The following is a 24,660-nucleotide window of genomic DNA, read 5'->3' on the forward strand; positions in this document are numbered from 1 at the left end:
TGCTAGTCCCAAATTAGAGGTAGCAATAGGTAGTAAAGAGGGTCCCTAGGAGCTACAGTCTATTGTGTGCCACTCTAAGGGATGCAGCACCTAAGTTAAAAAAACATACAATTAAATTTGTTAACACATATATAAATTAACATAATAATAATTAATAATATACAATATTTTTACTGTTGGATAGCGTAGGGGTAAAAATTACTATTCCCACTCCAGTGAGTGCAACAGTAGGGAAAGTGTTGGATAGCGTAGAGGAAAAAATTACTATTCCCACTCCAGTGAGTTCAACAGTAGGAAAAGCGTTGGATAGCGTAGGGGTAAAAATTACTATTCCCACTCCAGAGAGTGCAACAGTAGGGAAAGCGTTAGATAGCATAGGGGTAAAAATTACTATTCCCACTCCAGAGAGTGCAACAGTACGGAAAGCGTGGATAGCGTAGGGGTAAACATTACTATTCCTACTCCAGAGCGTGCAACAGTAGGGAAAGCGTTGGATAGCATAGGGGTAAAAATTACTATTGCCACTCCAGAGAGTGCAACAGTAGGGAAAGCGTTAGATAGCGTAAGGGTAAAAATTACTATTCCCACTCCAGAGAGTGCACCAGTAGGGAAAGCGTAGGATAACGGGAGAGTAAAAATTACTATTCCCACTCCAGAGAGTGCAACAGTAGGGAAAGCGTTGGATAGCGTAGGGGTAAAATTTACTATTCCCACTCCAGAGAGTGCAACAGTAGGGAAAGCGTTAGATAGCATAGGGGTAAAAATTACTATTCCCACTCCAGAGAGTGCAACAGTAGGGAAAGCGTGGATAGCGTAGGGGTAAACATTACTATTCCTACTCCAGAGCGTGCAACAGTAGGGAAAGCGTTGGATAGCATAGGGGTAAAAATTACTATTGCCACTCCAGAGAGTGCAACAGTAGGGAAAGCGTTGGATAGCGTAGGGGTAAAAATTACTATTTCCACTCCAGAGTTTACAACAGTAGGGAAAACGTTGGATAGCGTAGGGGTAAAAATTACTATTCCCAATCCAGAGAGTGCAACAGTAGGGGAAGCGTTGGATAGTGTAGGGGGAAAAATTACTATTCCCACTCTAGTGAGTTTAACAGTAGGGCAAGTAAAGATTTTATTTATTAATACAAATAAATTAAATATCAATACCAATACAAAATTTATTCAAATGAATTACAAATTTAAAATTATGTAATAATTAATCAATTAAAAATACAAATAAATATTAGTTATTAAAATTAATTTCATATTAATACAAATTAATTACTAATTAATTAACAATAAATCAATACCAATAAATAAATAAAAATGATTTATTTAATTACAAATAAATTACCACCCACCCTATTCCCAAATAAACACACAATCCACTACCAAAAACAAATTAATAAAATAACATAATTGTCAATTAATCAATTTAAAAAAAGTAATTACCAATTAAAAATTAATTATTTACAATGCAATAATTAATTAACAATTAATTCAAAATAAATGCCAATAAATAAATTAACATATTTGAGTAATCACAATTAAATTACTTCCCACCCTATTTCCCTATGAACCCACAACCCGCTACGGAAAATAAAATATTTAAATTAACATAATTATCAATTAGTCAATTAATAAGAATTAATTACCAATTCAAAATTATTTAATTACCAATTAAAAATTAATTAGCAATTAATTCAAAATGAATACCAAGAAATTAACATATTTAATTAATTGCAATTAAATTACTTCCCACCCTATTCCCCTATAAACCCACAACCCGCTACAGAATTAAATTACGCAAAAATTGAATAACATAACATAAAAAACACTAAAAAAATCGATATTATTACAAATTCGATATTTCCTAATAACTATATCATATACTTCAATATTTTATCATTCTATATTTTAAAAATCGATATTACATTACTTACCTTCAAAAAGATATTTTTCACCACTATATTCTGTCCATTCCATATTTTGGCCATTCTATATTTTTACTTCGATATTTCTGCAATTCTATATTTTTTGCTCAATATTATGTCTGTATACTGAAGGCATATTTGCAGGAGTAGATATGCCCATGTGCTGGCCAGTTCCATTATTGACAGTACAGGTGAACAGGGAAGGCATCTTAAGTTATGTACTGGGCACTGGCCAAAACGAGCTACCCAGTACATAATGGCATCACTGAACCTATAGTGTTTGGTATGAAACACCTTGTATTTATAAACCCACACTGATTTCAATGAGGGATTTATTCATAAATGCACCCAGAAGATAACTTGTTACCCCCTGAAAACCTACCAACCTCTAGTGTACTGGCTGACTTGTCCTGTCCAGCCTGCCACCACAGATATGTTATACATTAAGTTATCCCATTTATTACTTTCTTTCTTTCTCTCCTTTTTTCTCAGTCTTTGTTGTCTCTTTCTTTCTTTCTTTCTTTCTTTCTTTCTTTCTTTCTTTCTTTCTTTCTTTCATTCTTTCTTTCTTTTTTTCTTTCTTACTTTCTTTCGGCATGCAGCCAATGCAAAGAGGTTTGAAGTCAAAGTCAGACTGATTGATTTGTTTAGCTCTGTATTAGCCAATACCTTTTGATTTTACTAAAATGATGTGTTCCATTAGTCTGTGGTTGGTATCATTCACATTTTTTTTTCCCTCACACCAGTATGCATTAAGGGGCAAGGTATCAACCCACTTCAGCTATTGGCTGACTTCACTATGAGTTAAGGCATTTCGCAAGGGAGGCATCCATACACAAAGTAGTTCCCTTCAGTGCCAGGGAATACTATTGTGGTGTGTGTCTTTTGAGACCAAAAAACATTTTTACCTGTAGTAAATGATTCTTTTTTAGCTTCATGAGGGCCCAGTATATTCCAAACGATAAAGTTTTGCAAAGACAAAAAAAGAATTTCCAGAAGGCTGGTGGCCAACGCCGGACCTATTGGCTTTGCCAGTGCTTGTTTCTTTTTCCTGTTAATGTATGTGAGTATAACAGAGCAATGTGTCACTGGAGGTTAACTGCAAATTATAATCTAGTTTAAGGCTAAATTCAAAACAGATATTTCTGTTCTTGCGGAAGAGATTGTATTCTTTACTTAAGCCACAGAACCTAATGAACCATGTCTGCTAATGCCCCTCTAGGTGAATATTGGATTGATCCTAACCAGGGTTGTTCTGGAGATTCCTTCAAGGTTTACTGCAATTTCACCTCCGGTGGGGAAACTTGCATCTATGCTGACAAGAAGTCAGAAGGAGTAAGTATGAATTTGTACTGGGCGGGCTGCCATAGAGTCTTTGCAATGTTTGCTCAGGAACAAGCCAAGCTAATTAGTCACTGATCGGTTCGTTTATCTCTATTCACAGTTGCTCTATGGCACAGTACTTTGCATGCTTGCTTCAAAGGAGCTATTAGATGATGTGCTAACATTATATAGCAATATGAAAAGGATTTGGTATTTCTATGCTTCAGTAGGCTTAAAATGGCTGTCTAATTCAGAAATTCTGTCACAGCCTGCACCCCAACACCCAGTGTTCCCCAAATATCTACCTTATATATTATTTCCAGAATATTTGGCTGCATTAGCTAGCACTCTTCATCTAAAACATAAGCTGTTCTTTTACCTAGGGTTTTGATAAATGTGCTTTTTTTCTGCAAAATATGTATAATTTTTGAAATACTACGCATATTGTGTGAAGTATATGTGGGCAGTATTTATTGCTATTTCTCTCTACAAGGGTATAGGTCGCACAAAAATGCCACATGAGACAATAGTAGGAAAATGGGTCAATGAGAAAATGTCTCCGTCTAGGAAAAAATGTCTCAGGGCAAGACATTTTGTACTGAAACTATTCTCCTGTGGGAAATCTTTACACAACATTTTTTATGTAAAATGAAAAAAAATGTTTTACATTTTGCTTAATGCAAAATGTGTGAGTTATATGAGATGAGCCAGGCATACACGTTAGTGCCATAGTGCTAGGATGTGTTCCTGAGTCTAGCATAGGTTCTATATAGGAAGCCTACCCTTATTTTACAAAATACTATGCCTAGACAAACTTCAAAGATTTTCTTTTTTCGTATGTGTGCTGTACAGTTCAGCATGCAGGCACAGTCGGAAAATACTGGAGAAATGAAAACATTTCTCCTTTTAATGCCTGCTTTACAACAACGTTAATTTGTGGCGCGAAACCCTGTCTACTAATGTTAGTAGATAGAGTTTAGTGTCAAAACGCATGGGTGGTAGCATGAGAATGCCCACATGCCACAAATGTAACATCCCTTGGTGCAAAGTAATGCAAAGCAGAGTTTTTGTGCTGATTTGCGTTACTTTTCCATACAAACCAACGCTAATACCAATTAGCTTTGGTTTATTAATCCCCAAATAGGTTTAATTTAGGGTTAGAATTACAAAAGCAGCGCCAACCCGATGCTAAAGGTTTGTGAATTTGGGACAAAGTATGTTTAGCTGGTGGGCAAACACGTAGTAAGATGCCGCGCCACACACGGCTGACCGTAAACATTTTAAAGTTGCTAATGCCTTTGAGCAGTAGCGGCTGCTACTGGTTGCGGGTGGTAGGGCGGGTGGGCTGGTGTAATGAAAAAAACACTTACCTGGGTACGGCAGGCAGCCGCCTCTCCTCCATCCTTTTCATCTTCTTCGTATCTGGAGTACGGGCAGCAGGAAGCACCCAGGCGACCCTAAGTCATACACAGCGCTGCAGCATTGTGATTGGTCTGAGCACCATGGTTCAGCACTCAGAGAGGGACTGGGAGCCAGGGCATATTCTCCACCCAGGCTGTACAATACAGCCGGTGGAGAACATGCCAAGTGCACATGACTGTTTGGCCGGCCCAAGGCGGCCAGCCGAACCGCCCTGCACACTTGGAGAGTGTCACCAGTCCTCCACCTGCAGTTCTCTCGTGTCATGGAGCCCATCCCCGCCTGCATGAAACAAACTGAGCCACTGCAGTAGGAAAAATTAAATTATAATAATGTTGCGTTATTATCATTTTATTTTCCCTTTTTGAACTGCTCGGAGAGCACTGGGGTGACACTTCACCACCTTAGCGAAGGAGCCCCAGCTACCTTTGAGGTGAGTTTGATGTCTTCTGCAAGACTAAGGCAGCCACGGACTGCATCATTTATAACATTTGATCCCTCCACCGTTCGTCCACTCCAAGGGGACATACAGCAACAACCAGTACTCGGCAGGGTATAATTATTGTGAATGATGACCATGTGTATAGCAAATCTGTATTCTACAGCAAGGGACTGAATCCAATTACACGCATGTCTGGGTACTTTGTCCTAAGTGTTTTTGAGGCGAGAGATGGGAAGATTAATTCAACTAGGTCTTAACACCTAGATTCACTTTATCTGCTAATTGTTTTGCACCTGTTTGAACACATTTGAAGCGAATTCCTGTAAAACAAAACATTCTTTCTACTTGCTTTTTTTTCACTTCGGTACTGGCAAAGGCTTTAATGACTGTGATTTCTCATGTAAGACATTGTAATGTAAACAAATTACATTATATTTCTTCCTATTTCTACATGGATTGTGGATGCATGTCATTTATATTTTATAGAGAAATTTACTTAGAGATGTATTTCCACACAGGTCAGAATATCATCGTGGCCCAAAGAAAACCCAGGGACTTGGTTTAGTGAATTTAAGAGAGGAAAACTGGTAAGATTTGTCTTCACTAATGCTCACTTCCATTCCGTGCGATTGCGTGAACATCTCCATTTCCATGCAGAAGGCTCGTATGATTTTGAGTGACCAAAGCTCGTGTTCTTCAATTTGACAGAATTTGCACCGTAGGTGTTTTGTTACAGATAAAAATCCCTTTTAATTCAAGCAAGCGTTACAGGTTTTAGGTCAAATAATACATGTCCAGAATTTTGGGAGAATACACCTCTATAATGTAATGAAGGAGAACCCAACGACTGATAATGCTGCTGCAACTCATTACAGCATTGATGTGTGTTGATGGTTGCTAGGTACTGAAAGACTTCATTCCATACTTTTTTCTGTCTGGATTTTTTAGTTGCCTGTCTACAGTCATGGACAGGGGTAGCAGGGGAAGCAGAGTAGAGATAATCCTCCTTGGATCTACACACTTTTCTTTTCAGCCTAAAAGCTGATGGGTATGGGGCTGCGCAATAACATGCTTGCCCTCATTTCTACAGATGGTGTTTAGAACCTGCATGGAATATGAGATATGTAGTTGTACCTTGACATTTATCCACAGAAAAAAATAGCTAAGGTTGGGCGCTGGTGAACATAAAGTATTAACCTGCTAAAGCGTGAATTGTTAAATTTGTATCCAAAGTGAACGTGCTAAAGCGTGAATTGTTAAATTTGTTTCAAAAATGAAATTTCATGATTAAGATTACGAATGAAGGCATTAATTACTATTACCACGTGGAGTACATGGATTACATCGTTGGGAGCTGCCCAGCCAATCAGAATCCTATTTGCTTTGCTATTGGTACTGTTATGTGCCTGCTCGAGTCCAAATGGATCCTTCATTTGCATACTATGGGGCATATTTACAATTACTGGCGCATCCCTGCAAATTAGCAGGGATGCACCAGTAACTGTGCGCCATGCCTCCGCCACCCATGATGCGCCGCATTTACAATGCGACGCACCATGGGGCAAAAACGGCACAGATGCGTCACGCATCTGTGCCGTAAAGGTGTCGCATTGCTGGGGTTGCATCGCATGCGTGACGCAGCTCCAGCAATGCTCTGGGGGGGCCCATTCTACTAATGCTGCGTCAAGCCTTATGCCTGCTTCAAGCAGGCGCAGGGTTTTGATGTAGCATTGGCCTAAAAGAGACTGAGTGAAATCTTGTAGATTTCACTCAGCCACTTTTAGGAGGCGTTTCTGCGCCGGAACACCCCCCCTGCACCGGAACGCCTCCTCAAGGCGTAGGGCTTTACAACGTGACGCATCTCCCAGATGCGTCACGTTGTAACTAGCCCGCACCATGGCGCATCTTTTGCGCCACCGCTGCGTCACAAAAGTGACGCGACAGCGGCGTAAAAGAGGTGCAAGGGGCTTGTAAATCTGCCCCAAAGACTTTTGTTATAGTCCTGCTCATGGTCGGTTCCTAACATCCCTCGGGTGTGCTGTTTGAGCTCTGCCCTTGGGCTCAGGCTTGCCCCCTTGACGATTTGCTTGCTTCAAGGAATGACGAAGCCAAACGTTTCTTTTCTGCATAGCTTTTGTTTCTCTCCATAAATTACTGCAGAAAGAAGCAAAAACACACTGTTCTGACTCTACACAGTCATATACTTTTTTTCATGACCCTCGGGAGAGGTGTTAAGAGCAACATTGCCCTCACCTCTGTACCAATAACAACACGTCACTAAATCCAATGCAGTTGTAGGAAATAATTCCTATTTGATAGCATACAGTTTAAGTCCCATCAAGATCCAGTTCGCAGAGGGGAAAAGATGTGTGTTCGCCTGCATTTATGGTTTTAGATGGGAGGATGAGTCTTAAAGTCTAATTGAAAATGGACTGCCATGTTTAACAGATGATGATTGCCCCTTTGCCTCATTCCGTGGCCCATTTTCTTGCCTTGAGTTTTAGCCTTTAACCAGGGGTTGGGCAAAAACAGCTCCCTCTGGTCGCCATGTTTGAGTGTCATGAACAATGTCGAACAGGGGAAAATAGGAAAAGTCTTTCTTTACTTTTTATTATCGCAACCATTTATTGGAGGTAGTATTACTCAATTTTAACAGGGAAGCTGTATTTCAGAGTGCAATATATTTATACAATTATAACTTTTTAAATCTCACAGAACTGTATAAATGTGACTCAAGTTGCTCTTCTGGTATGGAGCGTTCCTTCCTGCGTAGGATGTACAAAGGCTTGACCCGTTTACGTTTATTTCCAGCTCTCATACGTGGACGTTGAAGGAAATTCGATTGATAGCGTGCAAATGACATTCCTTAAACTCCTGAGTGCCTCGGCAAGACAAAACTTCACTTACAACTGCCACCTGTCAGTGGCTTGGCACGACGCGACAGCCGACAACTACGACAAAGCGCTGCGGTTCCTGGGGTCAAACGATGAAGAAATGGCGTATGACAATAATCCCTACATCAAAGCCCTGCATGACGGCTGCGCGGTAAGTATTAACGCAGACACTTTTTATTTTCTCCAGCTTGTCAAGTCAGCTGAGAGGCACCGTGGTACTCTGAAAAGATCTGAAGGTTTAGCTAAGTGGATATAGAAAACTCGGTTTTCCATTTAGACAGGTTTTAAAAACCCTACTCTTCACATTTCAGAAATCCATAAAAAGCACCGTCTTAAAATATCGGCTAAGGAAATCGCTACGAGTGGCCCGTACAAATACTGAGTTGACTTTGTACTGCCGAGTCAGTAATGTATTCCTTGTGTAACCAAAGCATAAAATGTTTTGAAGACCAATTTAGACAGGAATAAAAGTCGGGAACGAAGCTGTGCATGTGTTGGCATTTAACGATGGTGGTTGTAAAAGTACACATAAAAGCAATTTTAACAGAGGCTGTTCTGTGATTAGCATTTGCGGCAATACGGAGATGGAACGTCAGGAGATGGGAACAGAAGAGAAAAAAAAGCGGGGTCGGAACACATAAACTGCACCCACATGAGGCAATTTTGAGCTCCAAAAAGGGGATTCCCCTCTTTTTTGCTCTCCTCTACTACACTCACACGGCTTTTATTTTCCCGGGGAACTTTGTACCCTCCTTGTGTTACTAATTTTGAGCTGCCGTCAGGCAATTTTGCGTCAGTTTTGCACCAACATTTGCACAGGTCGATTGGTACAAAATGTTTGATCCTTATCAAGCCCATCAATAATCTGCAGGAACAATTTCACTATATGGATGGCATGAGCTTTTATCGATTTTCTACAAAAGTTTATCAATAAAAATTTGAGTTCCCGGACTTCCTATTTTAAATTTTGCACTTTCCGGGGTTGAAGACATACGCCATTGGGGCTAATTTACAAGCCCCTTCCGCCGCTAGTATATCACTTTTTTCCTAGTTCGAATTCTTGGGACAGTTTAAAATGTAGCATTGTCAGTTGAAGCGGTCGCACCGGCCGCTATAATGCTCACACTAAGCAGGGCCGTACTTTAGCCATCATTTAGTGTCCAGGAGTCACTCTACGGACGTTGTTATACCATGCATAATAGAAGTGCCTGACTAGCTTGCTAGTGTAGACACGTGGTAAGATTTAGCTGTTAATCTCCCATAGCAATGTTCTGCTCACTTAGAGGCATATTTACAAGCCCCTATTGCCACATGAACATCACTTTTAATGACTTCCTGCAGCGATAGAGGCTTGGCCTTATTTACAACGCGACTTCAAGCCACTTAGCGCCACCTTGTAAATAACGCACCATTCCATGCTATACTTAGCATGAAAAGGGTGGACAATAGGTTTTGTTCTGGGTGGTCTGCTGCAACACCATTGATTTTGATGCTGCCCCCTTTTTACATAGGAGGCAGCTCCAAAATTAAGACCAGGCAAAACCTGGTCTTAAATAGCGACATGAGGAGAAGTGCTTTATTTCTCCTCGTTTTTGCTGTGAACAGCAAAACACATACATGATTGTTTATGTGCAAGAAGATGTCCTTTACAGCACATAAATAATCATTAAAAAAATGACAATTTGCAACTTCTATATGTGCTGCAAAATGCTGCACACTTAGAAGTTACAAATCCACCATTAGTGATTGTTTATGCGCAGGAAGAGACACCTTCTTCCACATAAAAAATCATTCCCTCAGCGCAGGCACTAGGCAGCTGAATTAAGTGCCTGCGCTAGAGAAAACGAAGGGATGCGCCTTATCTTTGTAAATACGGCACATCACTCTGTTTTCGGAATGGCGGAGTCTGGTGGCATTAGCATTTTGCGCTTAATTCCACGCCCCGCCATTCCCTTGTACATATGCCCCTTAGTCACTGAGGGCAACTGCACACTCCACATTATATCCAAGCTATTTCTCTGATGAACCAACCAACGTTGAACAGTGTAGATATATTTCAAGGTGCATTAGGCACCAGGCAGAAAGTGCACATATCAATATAAAACGTAAGAGAGGACAGTGACCCGCTGCTTTTATTTCATATCTTGTCAATGAAAATTATAGAATATAACTTCATAAAACGAAGATTTTAGTGCTCATACGTCAAATAAAAGCATGATGTGGGCAGTGTAAATTAAAGCCATTACACATCTTCACTCCATTGCCCTTGCGATCCACAATAAATCTATAAAGCAGTTATTGTGCTCACTGCTTTTGAGAAGCTTCATGACCAGTAAATTGCATCCTACCATGTCCATGAAAGGGTTTATAACCGCGTTTTACACTATTATTTTTTTTAAAGAAATGTTCACATTTTTAACACCTACTGATTTGCATTTTAATGTACTCTGGTGAATGTTTCTGGCACTTTTTAGTAGCAAAGATACATGATTTCAATATGAAAGCCATTTGTGCATGATTCAGAAGTGCAAAATTACAGTGTCCAATCATGAAACATGAACTTCCATAACTTCATACATTTTCTGTGATGCACTGTTACTTGAGGTGAACTCTTCTCTCAGGTGCAGGAAGTGTGCATTCTGGGACTGGAATGCCTTGAAATGTATATAAACACCAATAAATGTGACTTAATTGGTATTCATGTACCAAGGCTCCTTCACACATTTGATATGATTGAGATTTACCTCTGCCACTGGGAGGAGTAGATCCGTCTCCACGCTGTTTTGTGAAGGAAACGTTCTGAAACTCATCTGTGATAAAGAGGTTTCACTTGTTACAAACCTGGCCACATTAGGTAGCAAACCTAAGACTCAATCAAGACAGTTGCCAGAGAAAATTAGTATGTGCACCCTAAGCCACTATATTTGAGTTTAACAAAAAATCAAATAAGTACCAAGTTAGGCAAGATGTTTAATGAGAAAAACACAAACTTTAAACATCAATAAGGCATTTATAAGCTTTAAAGAAATTTATTTAAACCTAATTGGAAATAATTTGTGATTGAAGTAGCCTTTGTGCACAACAACAAACTCAAGAATGCCTGTTAATAAAAACAGCCACCGTAGGGTGGCAGGGCGCCAGGTATGTTTGCCCGGGATTCCGAGTGAGTCTCAACCCTCACACACAGGCTGATTGATCTGTGGAGAGTCAGTCCTCAGTAGTTGCAAACTGCCTACCAGTGCCAACATATGGAGAGTGTCTTTTACATTTTCTTCTTGTAGTTTATTTCCTTCAGATGTGGTTCCCAAGTTTCCATGCAAGCTCATTGGTTTAATGTTTCGAAAATAATTTCATCCCTGGAAGTTACAAACAAGAGGCTTTCAACACACGCAACAGACGTCTCCTGATGCTTATAGAACGCTCCATATCAGGCTTTCTCAGCCCATAGACATTCTGAATGCAAGATCCCCTCCAGGGTCACACAGTCTTCCGAAAAGCAAGCCTCTTCCACTAGCTGCCACCACGAGAATGTTCATAGTTTCTTTGACTTCCATTTATCTCTGAATTACTCCACAGGCCATTGATCACACACAGATCATGACCTTCTCGGGCCCTTCGCTCCTCTGGAATCTACAGGAGTTAAGTTCTCCCCTAAGGACACAACAGCTGTCCTCAGACTAGTAGGCTCTAAATATCCTGATGTGATTTCCGAGCTTTTATCTTTGGAGCAGGGATTTACGTAGAGGCAGGGCCTCTTATACCTCAGGCTGTGGCTACTCATCTCTCTGCTCACAAGGCCTCAACTCTCCAAGTGTTGTTCTTGGAGTCTCATGGCAAATGCCTCTTTCATCTCTCCTCTCCTACCATCACTAATAAAAACTTAATTTACTAAAATGGTATGCACTGGTCAGATTGTCCATACGAACATGTCAGCTCAGTGACCAAGGTTTTGCAAAGATATGGGCAGCCCACTCCTCCATCGTGGTGGTGTGAACTGACCCACACACTCAATATCTTCTGCTGCAAGGCCTCGAATTACATCCTTTTGAAATTCCTAAGTGGGTAAAGGACAGAGAGCCTCAAGGAAAGATGAAGTGAACCTCCCTGACTATAGTAGAAATGTTTCTTAATATAATGAGTAATGCTGTCCTTACTTCCCTACCCTTGGATAAAAGGATGACAACTATCATGGCCAATCAGAGTGTAAAGCTTGTTGCCTTAGGCCACTTAGTCATGCTTTTCCTTATTCACTCAGCTCCCATCCCAAGCTTAATTCCTGATTAAGGACTGGCTTCTGTTTTTGGTACAGAACTGGTCATAAACATACACCAATCATCTGTAAAGCTGCCTAACATGTATTTACACAGCAGAGAAGACCCACATTTCTCCATGCCGACCAGTGACTATGTTAGGGTAAGGGTGCACTACACAGTCTGCGTTGTGGTGAACATTTAACAAGGAACACTTGGTGAAGACAGGGGCAGTGTGCCATACTCCCAACAATGTGCCGCCCTCAGGGCAGTAGTGAAATTGTGCCGGCCTTGGGATATTAGTGAAAGGCAGAGAAGCAACCCGAAGCAGCCTTTCCTTAGTTCACTGTGCAGGAGAGAGATCTAATTGCAGGCAGGAGCAGTGGTGACTGTGCCCCCTTTTGCCTTTCCAGAAGTGCACTTTCTGGGGGGTACACCAACTGTGCACCACCTATTTTTAACACACAACAAGTGCACTTCCTGATGGCCTCTTTGCCTCTGTATCCAAGTTCATAATAAGGCACAAGCACAGAGGTTATGCCCACATGCTTATGAGAAAACAACCTCTCAAGACAGAGCTGGTGCTGAATGTGTGCTGGTGCTCTCACTATTACAGAAGATGCCACAGCTCTTCAGTAATACAACAGAAAACAAGAGCACGTTGCAACCCTGGGGCACTGACAGTATTCTGGCCCCTGGTGCCTTTTTAGGCTAGCTTGGACACCACAGAGGGGTGCACATAACAAATAGGAAGATCTTCTTAGGTTGGCGGTCCTCAGGCCCCATTGGAGGTCAAAAACAAGGGTTTCTTGCACCACAGCAGAGAGAATTGTCTACATTTGTGAATTTGGAAAGTATTACAAATGAACTACTGATGTAGGAGGAATGGAAACATTTTAATGGAGGATATAGCTGCTGTAAAAGACCCAATATTTAGAGCTGTAGATATCGGAATTGTAAACCACTTTACATAAAAAGAATGGGGATTGTTGTAATGTGTTTTGTTTCTTCCTTTGCAGACGAGAAAAGGTTACGGAAGGACTGTGATTGAAATCAGTACAACTAAAATTGACCAACTGCCCATTACTGATGTGATGATCAATGACTTTGGGGACCAGAATCAGAAATTTGGCTTTGAAGTAGGCCCTGCATGCTTCCTTGGATAATATTAAAGCAAAGGACAGGTCAAGAAGCCAATTGTGCCTTGGCGCCACCAGCCCACTTCATGCCACGTGCAAGGTTTCAATAAGGATGGTGTAGAGCATCTGTCTTGCTGTGTATGCATTAAATAGAAAATACGTGTTGCCCTTGTAGGGCCAGAATCACATGACTTAAACTTATTTGGCAAATCATGAAGGATATCACACGCTGTGGCAAAGGAAGACAACATAGGGTTTATTCTGTGATCACCCCCTTTTTCGGATTCATTTGGTGCTGTACGAATGAATGTCATGGCGCTCCTTCAATTACAACAAAGTGGTGCTAAGAAGGCGCGTTAAACAAACTGTAATTATTCTGTGTACTATATTTCTATTTTGTGTCCGTCTCCCAAACTTGCATGTGTCTCTGGAACGCATCTGGCTATTTCCATTAACCGCAGACTTGCTGTCAGTGAATGCTATGTATGTATTATAAAAAAGGTAAGCGGCCATTTTGGATGGCACGCACTCCATTGCTCGGTTCTAATAAACTCCCGTTGTATATATTGATGTTGAAGAGCTCTTTTATTTGCAGTCAACAACAAATGCTCAGGTGGCAAATCTGGAAGATCCTGGACGGCACACTGAATGCTGCAAATGATATGACGCTTTTTTCAAGTGTATACAAGGAAACGCACCTGATGTGGTGCAGTTTTCCGTGGTGCTATACCTCAGATTTTTCTCAGATTCCAGGACCTCCTAAAAAACTGTACATACCTAAAATCAATAATTTTATATTTTTGGGTGGGGAAATTTGTATTAAAAAAAGATAGTTATGTATGAGATATATTTGTCTACGTTTATGTAAAGTAAATAGCTAGACATGCAGCTTCCCTTTTTTGTATCGCTATGAATTTGCTTTTAATATGCTTATTTGATCCATATAAATATTAAAACTGGATTTTTATCAATTATTTATGGAATGGTGCAGTATTTACTTAGATTTGTTTAACTAACGACTGGGGAGCAATTTCTCGACTGGATGCCAGAGCCCATTGCAAATGCCTATCGATATATGACCTTCCCATTAATATGAAATATTTAATGATGCCAAATGTCAGCCAGTGACAAATAAGTTGTCTAGGTCATGTGATTCTACCAAGTTGCAAAGCAACACTTAAGGGGGGACTGCTAACTACAAAGTTCGGTTTCAGGCCGAAGTAACCAATACCATTTACATCCGATTTAAAAGAAATGATTTGAGCCTCATTCTAAATTTTGGAAGCAAGAGATGACATTTCTATTTTACAACACAAATCCGTTTTGTAATTATTTTTCATAATATATTTGAGACTTGAAAATAAATGTTTGTTTCTCTTTCTTATCACTTGTAAATTTATTGGTTCCTTTTTCCGCTGGCTCATTTGCAACTGGTGTTTGAACTGGAAAGAACATGCGTGTGCAATTTAGACTGAAAGTGCCCCTTGTGTTGTCTCTAATTTCCTTTATTTTCAAACCTAATCCTGTACCTGTCACCTCAAAGAGGAAATACAAAGTTTACAAATAAAGTCAAGTCTTGTCTAACTGGGACGTAATTCTGTTTCTTAATGGTTAAGAAAACCATAATATTTTAAAACATATTTCTGACTCCTTAGGTTCACTTGCAGCTACACACAAAGGACTCATTGGTAACAGGAATGCGCGAAACAGCGTCACAAACTGGTTCATGTATGGTGACGCCATTTTGAAAGAAACAGAAAAACTACAAGCACACCAGAATTTGTTCTTTTTAGTGGTTTATATTATGCCAATCAAGTCACTCAACAGATACTTCAAAGCACTGGATGGTGTTTATATTATAGCCTTAGACTCCACCATAGTAGGCTCTACCGACCATTAAAGGCCTGCTCCAGCATCGGTTCGGGCCTTTAACAAGGGGAGCGAGCCGTTAATGGCCGGTAGAGCCCGCTACAGAGGGATTTAAGGCTGTTAGAACATTACACCACTAGAGGGCAAAATGTTCTAACAAATAAAACAAAGGCTTCACGGTGCCCAAGTGCATTGAAATCCCCTCGGGCTTAGTGATGTCTTTGTAAAACATTGCAATGTTGATGCCCCAGGTCTCTACCGGCACTTAGAAACCTGGAGCACTTCATTGTTTTCAGTGCAGCTCCCAACATGCCAATGTTCTAAAATTGGTTATTAAGTATATCCCTATGTAGTACATAATGTTGCTTTCAGAGTGGAGCTGTAATTCTCAGGGGTTCAAGAGTCAGCAACATCAAGAGAGTGTGTGAGGTTGTGTCCAGAAGGAATTCTCTCCAAAGGTTACAACTTCTCTTTCAAATACGTTTCTATTACACACTGGTCAGACGATGGTCAGGCAATGCAAGTGGGTATTTAAGTGCTCATTTAAAGTGGAGTAACAAGGAGGCCTCTTAAGTAGGATCGGGACAGCTGTTCTTGGTTGGTTACGTGTTTGACTGCAATGTACTATTTAAGTTGGGATGTAAGTTGTAAATCATAGAGTAGTAACCAGGAGGCCTTTACATGAATACGGTAAAGGACAGCTGGTCTTTTTTAGTTATGAGTTTGTCAGCAACATGATAAAATATGGAATCTTCGTTATATCAATTGGGCAATAAAAGATGTCAGTTGCCCCTCTTCCTTTATGTCCACTCACCACTGAGGCACATATTCTAAAAATGTCTGGTAAGAGATTAAAGGCCTGATTTAGAATTTGGTGTACAGATTACTCCATAACAAACATGGTGGATATCTCACCTGCCTTGCTACCAGTGCTTTTTATTCTGTGGCACTTGTAATAAGGCAGATGGTATAACGGCCAGGTTTGTGGCAGAGTAACCCATCTGCCAAACTCAAAACCAGTCCCTTAATTGTTTTACCTTCATCATAAGTTTGCCCTTAGCTCCATGATTCCTAACACGTGTTGAGAGGAGTCTGTAAGTAAGTCTTGGATGCACACTACATATTTATATATTGATCGAACAAGAATATAGGCCTCATTGAGTTCATTAGATGACATGGATGATGCACTTACCATCCTAGTAATGATGCCATTCTTTTTGGGTTGAAAGGGTTATAGTATTTGTAGCTTTTAGATGCAAGATCATATCGCGGGTGCACCATTTTGTTTAGAGTGATGGTTATGGGCATTTGTCAGCTGGGATTCAGTTATCAATCTTAGACAGAGCTGTCTGGAGAATCGTGGCTTTATTGTTACTGGTAAAAGAAATTGTGAGACAATAGATGAAAATAGTTTTCAAGTGTGATACATTAATGCCGCTCTCCCCCAGGCACTCAATGACATGACCTAGGCAGGGAGCAACAAAAGAAGGACAGAATGGGGCACGATTTAAATTTTGCTCATGGGCAAAGGAAACACTGAATGTTTCTGCATATGAAGTCTTCACTTCCACTGAAAGAGAATTTGTATAAAAGTGAATCTTGGAGGAACCCAGGGGGCAGAGCATTCAGCGTTGGGGAAGCAAATGTCTTTTTGCTCATGTTTAGCTTCAAAGTTGGGCTATAGGGTGGCCTGTGACTCAATTGTACATGCACATCGCTTGCCACGTTATATTATCTTTCCACCTCTTTCTTCTACACAGCAGTTCTCTGGCCTATTTCTGCCGGAAAGTTATTACTCCCAACATCTGTTGATCAATCATGAAAGTTATTGTGATGGAGCAGTCAGACACACATACTTCACCTAAAATGTTGTACCTTAAGATGTGCTTTACTTTGGGACTGGTACGGCTGGCTTATTGAATTGAATTGAATGGGGATTTATAGAGCGCATAGTTACCCGGAAGCATCCCAGCGCTAAACCAGAACAGAGGGACCAAAGCGAATAACAGAGAAGTAGTATAAATCATAATTGAATTGAATGGGCATGTGCAAGTTGTTGACAGATCTAAAGAAAATCTTTTTTAGAGGTCAGATATTTTTACTTCAGCTTCTCATGATCAGTTAATCTTGTTTTTAGAAACACAACATATATTAGTGCTAATGCTGCTGTCCCAAATTTTGAAAGATAGGGTTTAGGAACATTAAAGGAAATGAGTCAAAGCAAACACATTTTGATCACAGCTTTTTATTTTCAGAAGTCAAGCAAAATGTTGATATTGACATTATTTTTAGGTCTAGGTGGTGAACTCTGCTCCGTTCGGTGAGTTTGCAGAGTTTTTCTCACTCCGCGGAGCACACGGAATTCTGAAAAACTCCGCTTCACGAAGCAAAGTTTTTTTCCTTATTCGCCAATATAAAAGTTGGCAAGCGCAACCAAGGAAAATGCAATGCTAGACCACCTCCCAGCGTGTTTTCTCAATGTTGGCGGTCACAGATGGTCACGACTGCTCGCGTAGAGAAATCTTCCATTCGCGTTGAGGAAGCTGACACTCAAGTAGAACATCTATTCGAGCAGCAGAAAGAAGCCTTCTTGTACTGTACATGGAGCCATTTGCACTGGTTTTCCATTTTCAGGACAAATGCCCAGTGCTAACAATTATCTCAAATGGCATGAACCAATGCACTCCACTGCTTGGGGAACACCACGTAGCGCAGCAGAGTTTTCGGTCACTTACGCAGAACTCTACGAACTCCTCACAGACCTAATTAATTTCATCTCTTTGTTGTCTATTTAAAACTAAGGGCCCTATTTACACCTTTGGAGATGGATCCTACAATCCTTGGGGTGGCAGGTATCATAACCCTAGCCACCGTGCCAGAGGACAGTCAGCCATATTTAGAGAACTCCCTCTCCCCCCCTGTGAGAAGTTGGCCTGGTATATAATGCTCACTAGTTCTAGTGATCACTTTGTACCATGCCAAGCAACCCTTATGATGATGGTTGTAATTCAACCTTGTAGACCAGTTATCCTAGTGGTAACGTGGACAAAGCAGTCTTAGGCTAAACTCTGAAAGGCATGTGAAGCCAGCTGTTATACCATACACAACCCCCTTGAATACCAAATGAAAGGGACACCACACAGATATATATTGAAAATATATATTGATTTATTAACTATAAAAATCCCCTGGACTCTTTATGAGCACAGAAGCACAAGCGTTAAATCACAAGACAGTTTAAAATATACAAAAGTTGCACAATATGGATGAGCCCTAGGGGCCACCTAAACCATATACTAAATAAGTGGTATAAGGGATACCAGGAGGAAAGTGAAGAGGCCTAGGGCCTTGGGAATCGCTGGAGCTATTCGAGACTGGAGTTAGCTAAGTCGGGAAAGGCCCACGGGACTCGGGTGCAGTGTCCAAAGTGCACGCACTTCTCAATACAAAGTCTATGGTGCGTAAAAAGCACAAAGTTAGAAAGTTAGGAACCTTCCGAGTGACCTACGGAGCTGAAACTTAAAACACAGGCCCTTGGGATGTGTACCAGTGCAGGAGCACCGGCGGAGCTGAGTTACCTCACCCACAGGAAGCGGGTGCACAGGGTCGAAGATTTGTCGGGTTTCGTCACGCTGGTCGATGGTGCTTGGAGCAGGAGATGCTGCAGGCGGCTCGATGAGAAGAGTTCCGGTGGATCCAAGGGTGGATCTGTAGATGTGAAGACCTGAAAGCAGAGGGGACAGTGTTCAAAGTCACTAGCCAGTGACTGCCGTGGAACCAGAGTGGAACCAGGTGATGTCGGGTGCAAACAGGCGTTGTCGGGTAGCTTCTTTCTGCAGCCACGTGGATACCCGGGGTCGAGGACGTCCAGGAGTCGGTCACGAGCTGTCCCACGTAGGCTTCTCGCTGTTGGCGGTGTCGGCGACCTGATCGGAGCAAACAGGCCTTGGCAAATGCAAGCCACGCAGAAGTTGAAAGATGCTGTTCACTCGGACCAGCAAGGTCAGAGCGGGTGCTCCTTTTCACAGGAGCTTGGGTAGGTCTGGAGCAACCAGACCTGCTGTTTAAATCTTCGGGTTCGTCGCCAAGATGGCCGCTGGCCGCGTGGCTAGTGGCCGGGATGGCGCGTCGAGTGGCACAATGCAAAAGGGCCCCACGCAGATCGTGGAGATGCTGGAGGGCTGATCTTCGGTGCAAGGGCTGCTCGGTGGTGGGGGTTCTCAATCCCCAAAGCACAACGTCGAGGATGCCTCAGAAGCTGCGCAGTCAGCTTTTCGGGTGTCTTTCAAGAGGTCCGGTCCCACGTCACTCGGTGCCTCCACGGGTCCCTTCTTCGCAGGGACTGTGGATCGGGCTCTGAGAGGTCTGGGAGTCTGGTTCTTGTCGGGCTCTGGGCTCGGTCTCCGGCGGGAGGCGGCGGCAAAGCAGACGTCGAGTTGCTGGTTGGTGCCTGTGTTCACAGGGTGGTCACTCCTTGGCCACAAGGGAGATTCTTCTTCAGTCTTCTGTGCAGCAGAATGTCGAAGTCCAGTCTTCTTCTTAGTTTTAAGTTGATTTCGGGATGATCTGCTGTGCAATGGCACTGCTCCCCCTCTTATTCCCAAACTGGGGGTGGATCACCTACTAGGTCCCTCCTCTGGGTGGAACCAGGAAGGGGGGCGGTTACACCCCCTTTCCTTTGTCCAGCTCCGCGCCAGGACTGGGGCTGGAAGGCCCCAGAACCGGTTTGGACTGGCCTATGCACGGGGACACCTTGTGTGCCCCGGGCATGTCTGATTCTTTTCAGCCCTGTCCTACCTAATACACAAAATCCTGTCTGGGGTGGTGCTCGCACCTCCCAAGGCAGGAAACCCTTTGTCCAGGCCGCCATCTGCCGAGTTTCGGTCAGCAGCAGGAGGCCAGACTTGTGTCTGTGGTGGCAGCGTCCATTTTGTGAAGCTGAGGCTCTGTTTAACTTTAACCGGGGTTAAGGCTACGCACATGTCGTGTCCCTCTAGAAGGGTGGAATGCTATCCCCGTCGCCAGAATTGGCGAGGGGATAGTATTCCAATTCGTATGACACCTTACTCGACATGTTTTGATAAAGCCAAACCAAAGATAGCATTTAACCGCGAGGATTATAATGCACTTAAGAGTATATGGTATGGCAATATCCCGGAACGGCTTAGGGAGTTGTTCCCGACAGCTGCAGACAGGCTCAGCTCATGCCAGAGCACCATCTCACATATTTCCAAGCACTCTGCCTCCAGGATTGATGAGGCCTTCCATAGGAGTGGCTGATAGGAACATATGTGTCCAGTTTAGGGTTAGGCACAGACATACTGTACCTAAGTAAGAGGTGGTTACACCGACTTACCCCAGCTGAGTGATCAGCCAGTTGTGTCAAATATGGAGGCCAGGCCAGGGGTGGCACAATACGTGCTGCAGCCCCTGGTAGGCCTGGGATACACCTATGCCCTGGGCACCTAGGGTGCACTAGTACAGGGGCTCATAAGGTGAACCAGTTCCAATTCGTAATGCACCTAAAGTGCATTGGCATTAATTTAGAGAGAGAACAGCAGGCTGTGGGTCTGATTAGCAGGCCCACAGCCACATTAAGTCAGAAACCAGTGAAGCAAAAAGCAAAAATTTGGGGTGACCATAGGATAGCAGACCCTACTCTCCTACATAACCCCCCCCCAAACGCAGGGACATTAGACTAACCTTGACCAGTTGTGTCTTCATGTTCTAAGTGGAAGTACCTGGAGAGACCATCTGCGTTGCCATGGTCAGTCCCTGGGCGGTGCTCCACTGTAAAGTCCATCCCCTGTAGGGAAATGGACCACCTGAGTAGTTTGGGGTTTTCACCCTTCATCTGATTAAGCCATAGGAGGGGCTTATGGTCGGTCTGAATCTTGAAGTGAGTGCCAAATAAGTATGGTCTCAGCTTCTTCAGGGCCCACACCACAGCAAAGGCCTCCCTCTCTATAGCTGACCAACGTTTCTCTCTGGGGGTCAGCCTTCTGCTAATGAAAGCAATGGGCTGGTCCTGGCCATCTACATTAAGCTGTGAAAGCACTGCTCCCACTCCCAACTCAGAAGCATCTGTTTGGACAATGAACTCTCTTGAGTAGTCAGGACTCTTCAGGATAGGTGCAGAGCACATGGCCTTCTTCAGGTCATCAAATGCCTTTTGACAGATTTCTGTCCACTGAACCTTTTTGGGCATCTTCTTGGATGTCAGATCATTAAGAGGAGTCACAATGGACCCATAGTTCTTAACAAACTTCCTGTAGTACCCAGTCAGGCCCAAGAAAGCTCTGACCTGAGTCTGGGTGGTTGGAGGGGACCAGTCCTTGATGGTCTGGATCTTACTCTCCAGTGGTTGAACTTGGCCTCCACCTACAAGGTGGCCCAGGTATACAACCTTGCTCTGCCCTATCTGGCACTTTGTTGCCTTGATAGTGAGGCCTGCCTTCTGCAGAGCCTCAAGCACTTCCTTCAGGTGGATCAGGTGATCCTCCCAGGTGGAGCTAAAGACAGCAATATCGTCCAGATAAGCTGCACAAAAGTCATCCAACCCAGTGAGGACTTGGTTCACCAACCTTTGGAAGGTGGCAGGTGCATTTTTCAAACCAAAGGGCATCACCACAAACTGATAATGCCCACTAGGGGTAGAAAATGCTGTCTTGGCTTTAGACTCCTCAGCTAACCTGATTTGCCAGTAGCCAGCTGTCAAGTCAAATGTGCTCAAATATTTGGCAGAAGCCAACTTGTCAATGAGCTCATCTGCCCTTGGAATAGGGTGTGCATCTGTCCTGGTGACAGCATTGAGTCCTCTGTAATCCACACAGAACCTCATCTCTCTCTTGCCATCTTTGGTGTGAGGTTTGGGGACCAGAACCACTGGGCTAGCCCAGGGGCTCTCTGAAGGCTCAATGACACCTAATTCCAGCATCTTTTGCACCTCAGTCTTTATACAGTCCCTGACGTGGTCAGGTTGCCTGTAAATTTTGCTCTTTACAGGAAGACTGTCACCAGTGTCCACCACATGTGTACACCAGTTAGTCTGACTGGGTGTCAAGGAGAACATATGCCCATATGCCTGTAGAACTTGTCTGCAGTCATGTTGCTGATGCTCAGTGAGGTTGTCACCTAAGGCCACACCATCAACTGAACCATCCTCAGGGTTCTGAGTGAGCAGGTCTGGGAGAGGGTCACTCTCTTCCTCCTGTCCCTCATCTGTAGCCATGAGCAAGCCCATGTCTGCCCTGCTGACATATGCCTTCAGTCTGTTCACATGGAGCACCCTGTGGGGGCTCCTGGGAGTTCCTAGGTCCACCAAGTAGGTAACCTCTCCCTTCTTTTCCAGAACTGTATGGGGTCCAGACCATTTGTCTTGGAGTGCTGCTGGGGCCACTGGCTCCAACACCCATACCTTCTGTCCAGGCTGAAACTCAACAAGGACAGCCTTTTGGTCATGCCAAGCTTTTTGTAATTCTTGGCTAGCCTCAAGGTTTTTGGATGCCTTTTCCATGTACTCTGCCATCCTGGAGCGGAGACCAAGTACATAGTCCACTATGTCCTGTTTAGGCTTTTTGAGAGGTAACTCCCATCCTTCCTTCACAAGACACAGGGGTCCTCTTACAGGGTGCCCAAACAACAATTCAAAGGGGCTGAATCCAACCCCCTTTTGAGGGACCTCTCTGTAAGCGAACAAAAGGCAGGGCAGAAGGATGTCCCATCTTCGCCTGAGCTTTTCAGGTAATCCTTTAATCATGCCCTTTAGGGTCTTGTTAAATCTCTCAACAAGCCCATTGCATTGTGGGTGATAAGGAGTGGTGAACTTGTAGTTTACACCACATTCCTTCCACATAGCTGTCAAATATCCAGACATGAAGTTGGTACCTCTATCTGATATTACCTCCTTAGGAAACCCCACTCTGGAGAAAACTCCAAGTAAGGCCCTGGCCACAACAGGAGCTGTTGTGGTCCTAAGGGGAATTGCCTCTGGGTACCTGGTGGCATGATCCACTACCACCAGTATGAATCTGTGCCCAGATGCTGTAGGGGGATCCATTGGACCAACAATATCAATCCCCACTCTCTCAAAGGGAACCCCCACCACAGGTAGTGGTATCAGGGGGGCCTTTGTTGTTCCACCTGCTTTACCACTGGCTTGGCAGGTTTCACAGGAGCGACAAAACTCCTTGGTGTCTTCAGACATGTGAGGCCAGTGAAAGTGAGGGACAAGCCTGTCCCAAGTCTTGTTCTGGCCTAGGTGTCCTGCTAAAGGAATATCATGGGCCAAGGTGAGTAGGAAGCCCCTAAATTGCAGAGGTATAACCAACCTCCTGGTAGCACCAGGCTTGGGGTCTCTAGCCTCTGAATAAAGGAGTCCATCGTCCCAATATACTTTATGGGCACCTTGAGCATTCCCAGCAGCCTCAGCAGCAGCCTGCTGTCTGAGGGGTTCAAGAGAAGGACAGGTTAACTGAGCCTGCCCCAAGTCTGCCCTAGAAGGTCCCCCTGTCCCCAGAAACTCAACCTGATCAGGTTCAAGTTCTTCAGGGACAGTTCCTTCAGGGGTCTCTAGATCAGTTTCCTGTGAAGCCTGATCCTCACTTGTAGGCAGTTGGGAAGGCACAGCCTTAACCCTCCTGTTCTTCTTCTTGGGAGGTACTTGGTCCATTGTTCCAGGATCCAAGACCTGAGGTTCAGAGAGGCACTTTTTGGCCTGTGACCTGGTCACAGCAAGGACATGTGATGATATCCCTAACATCTCTGCATGAGTCCTGTACTCAACTTCTGACCATAGAGAGTTCTCCAGGTCATTGCCCAACAAACATTCTACTGGGAGATCAGCACTAACCACAACTTTCTTTAGGCCAGTTACCCCTCCCCAGGAAAAGTTAACAAGTGCCACACTATGTGTAGTAGTGACATTGCTGGCATTGGTCACCAGGTAATCATCGCCTGGCATGTACTGTCCAGGGTCCACAAAGTTAGGTGTCACCATAGTGACACTGGCACATGTGTCCCTGTAAGCTTGAGCCACTTTGTTGTTAATCAAAGGTGTCTGTCTGTATTTGCCCAGGTTACTGGGACTTATGTCAGGGGTCAAATCTATGTCCCCTTCACAAACCAGAACAGCCTGTGTAAGGGTTCTGACTAGGTCAGAATCTCCTTCAGTTCCCAAAGTGATTCCCACTAAACCCTTGGCTTGAGGACCAGCACTGCTAACTGTACTAGTGGGTGCAGGTGCCTTAGGGGCTGCAGTGCTGGGGGCTCCACCCTTTTTACACTCACTTGTCCAGTGAGAGGTGTTCTTACAAGTTTTACACCAGGGTTTCTTCTGACCTTCTTTCTTCTTCTTCTTGGAAGTTTGGGACCCACCCTCTGTCTCAGTTTGGGGCCC

At 43.3% G+C, this 24,660-nt stretch overlaps 1 protein-coding gene across 4 annotated transcripts in view; it reads left to right on the forward strand.

The window, feature by feature from the left end:
* COL11A1 (collagen type XI alpha 1 chain) overlaps window positions 1–14,978 on the forward strand; it is a 393,450-nt gene extending 378,472 nt beyond the window's left edge. For all 4 annotated transcript variants that reach the window (XM_086954309.1, XM_086954306.1, XM_086954313.1 and 1 more), the window contains 4 exons: window positions 3,150–3,262; window positions 5,630–5,698; window positions 7,923–8,156; window positions 13,275–14,978. In XM_086954309.1, the coding sequence (XP_086810435.1) occupies window positions 3,150–3,262; window positions 5,630–5,698; window positions 7,923–8,156; window positions 13,275–13,421 (563 nt within the window). In that variant the 3' untranslated portion in view covers window positions 13,422–14,978. The remainder of the gene's footprint in view (window positions 1–3,149; window positions 3,263–5,629; window positions 5,699–7,922; window positions 8,157–13,274) is intronic.
* The last annotated feature ends 9,682 nt before the right edge of the window (window positions 14,979–24,660 follow it).

This window comes from Lissotriton vulgaris, chromosome 1_1, assembly GCF_964263255.1.
Source record: "Lissotriton vulgaris chromosome 1_1, aLisVul1.2, whole genome shotgun sequence".
NCBI classification, from domain to species: domain Eukaryota; kingdom Metazoa; phylum Chordata; class Amphibia; order Caudata; family Salamandridae; genus Lissotriton; species Lissotriton vulgaris.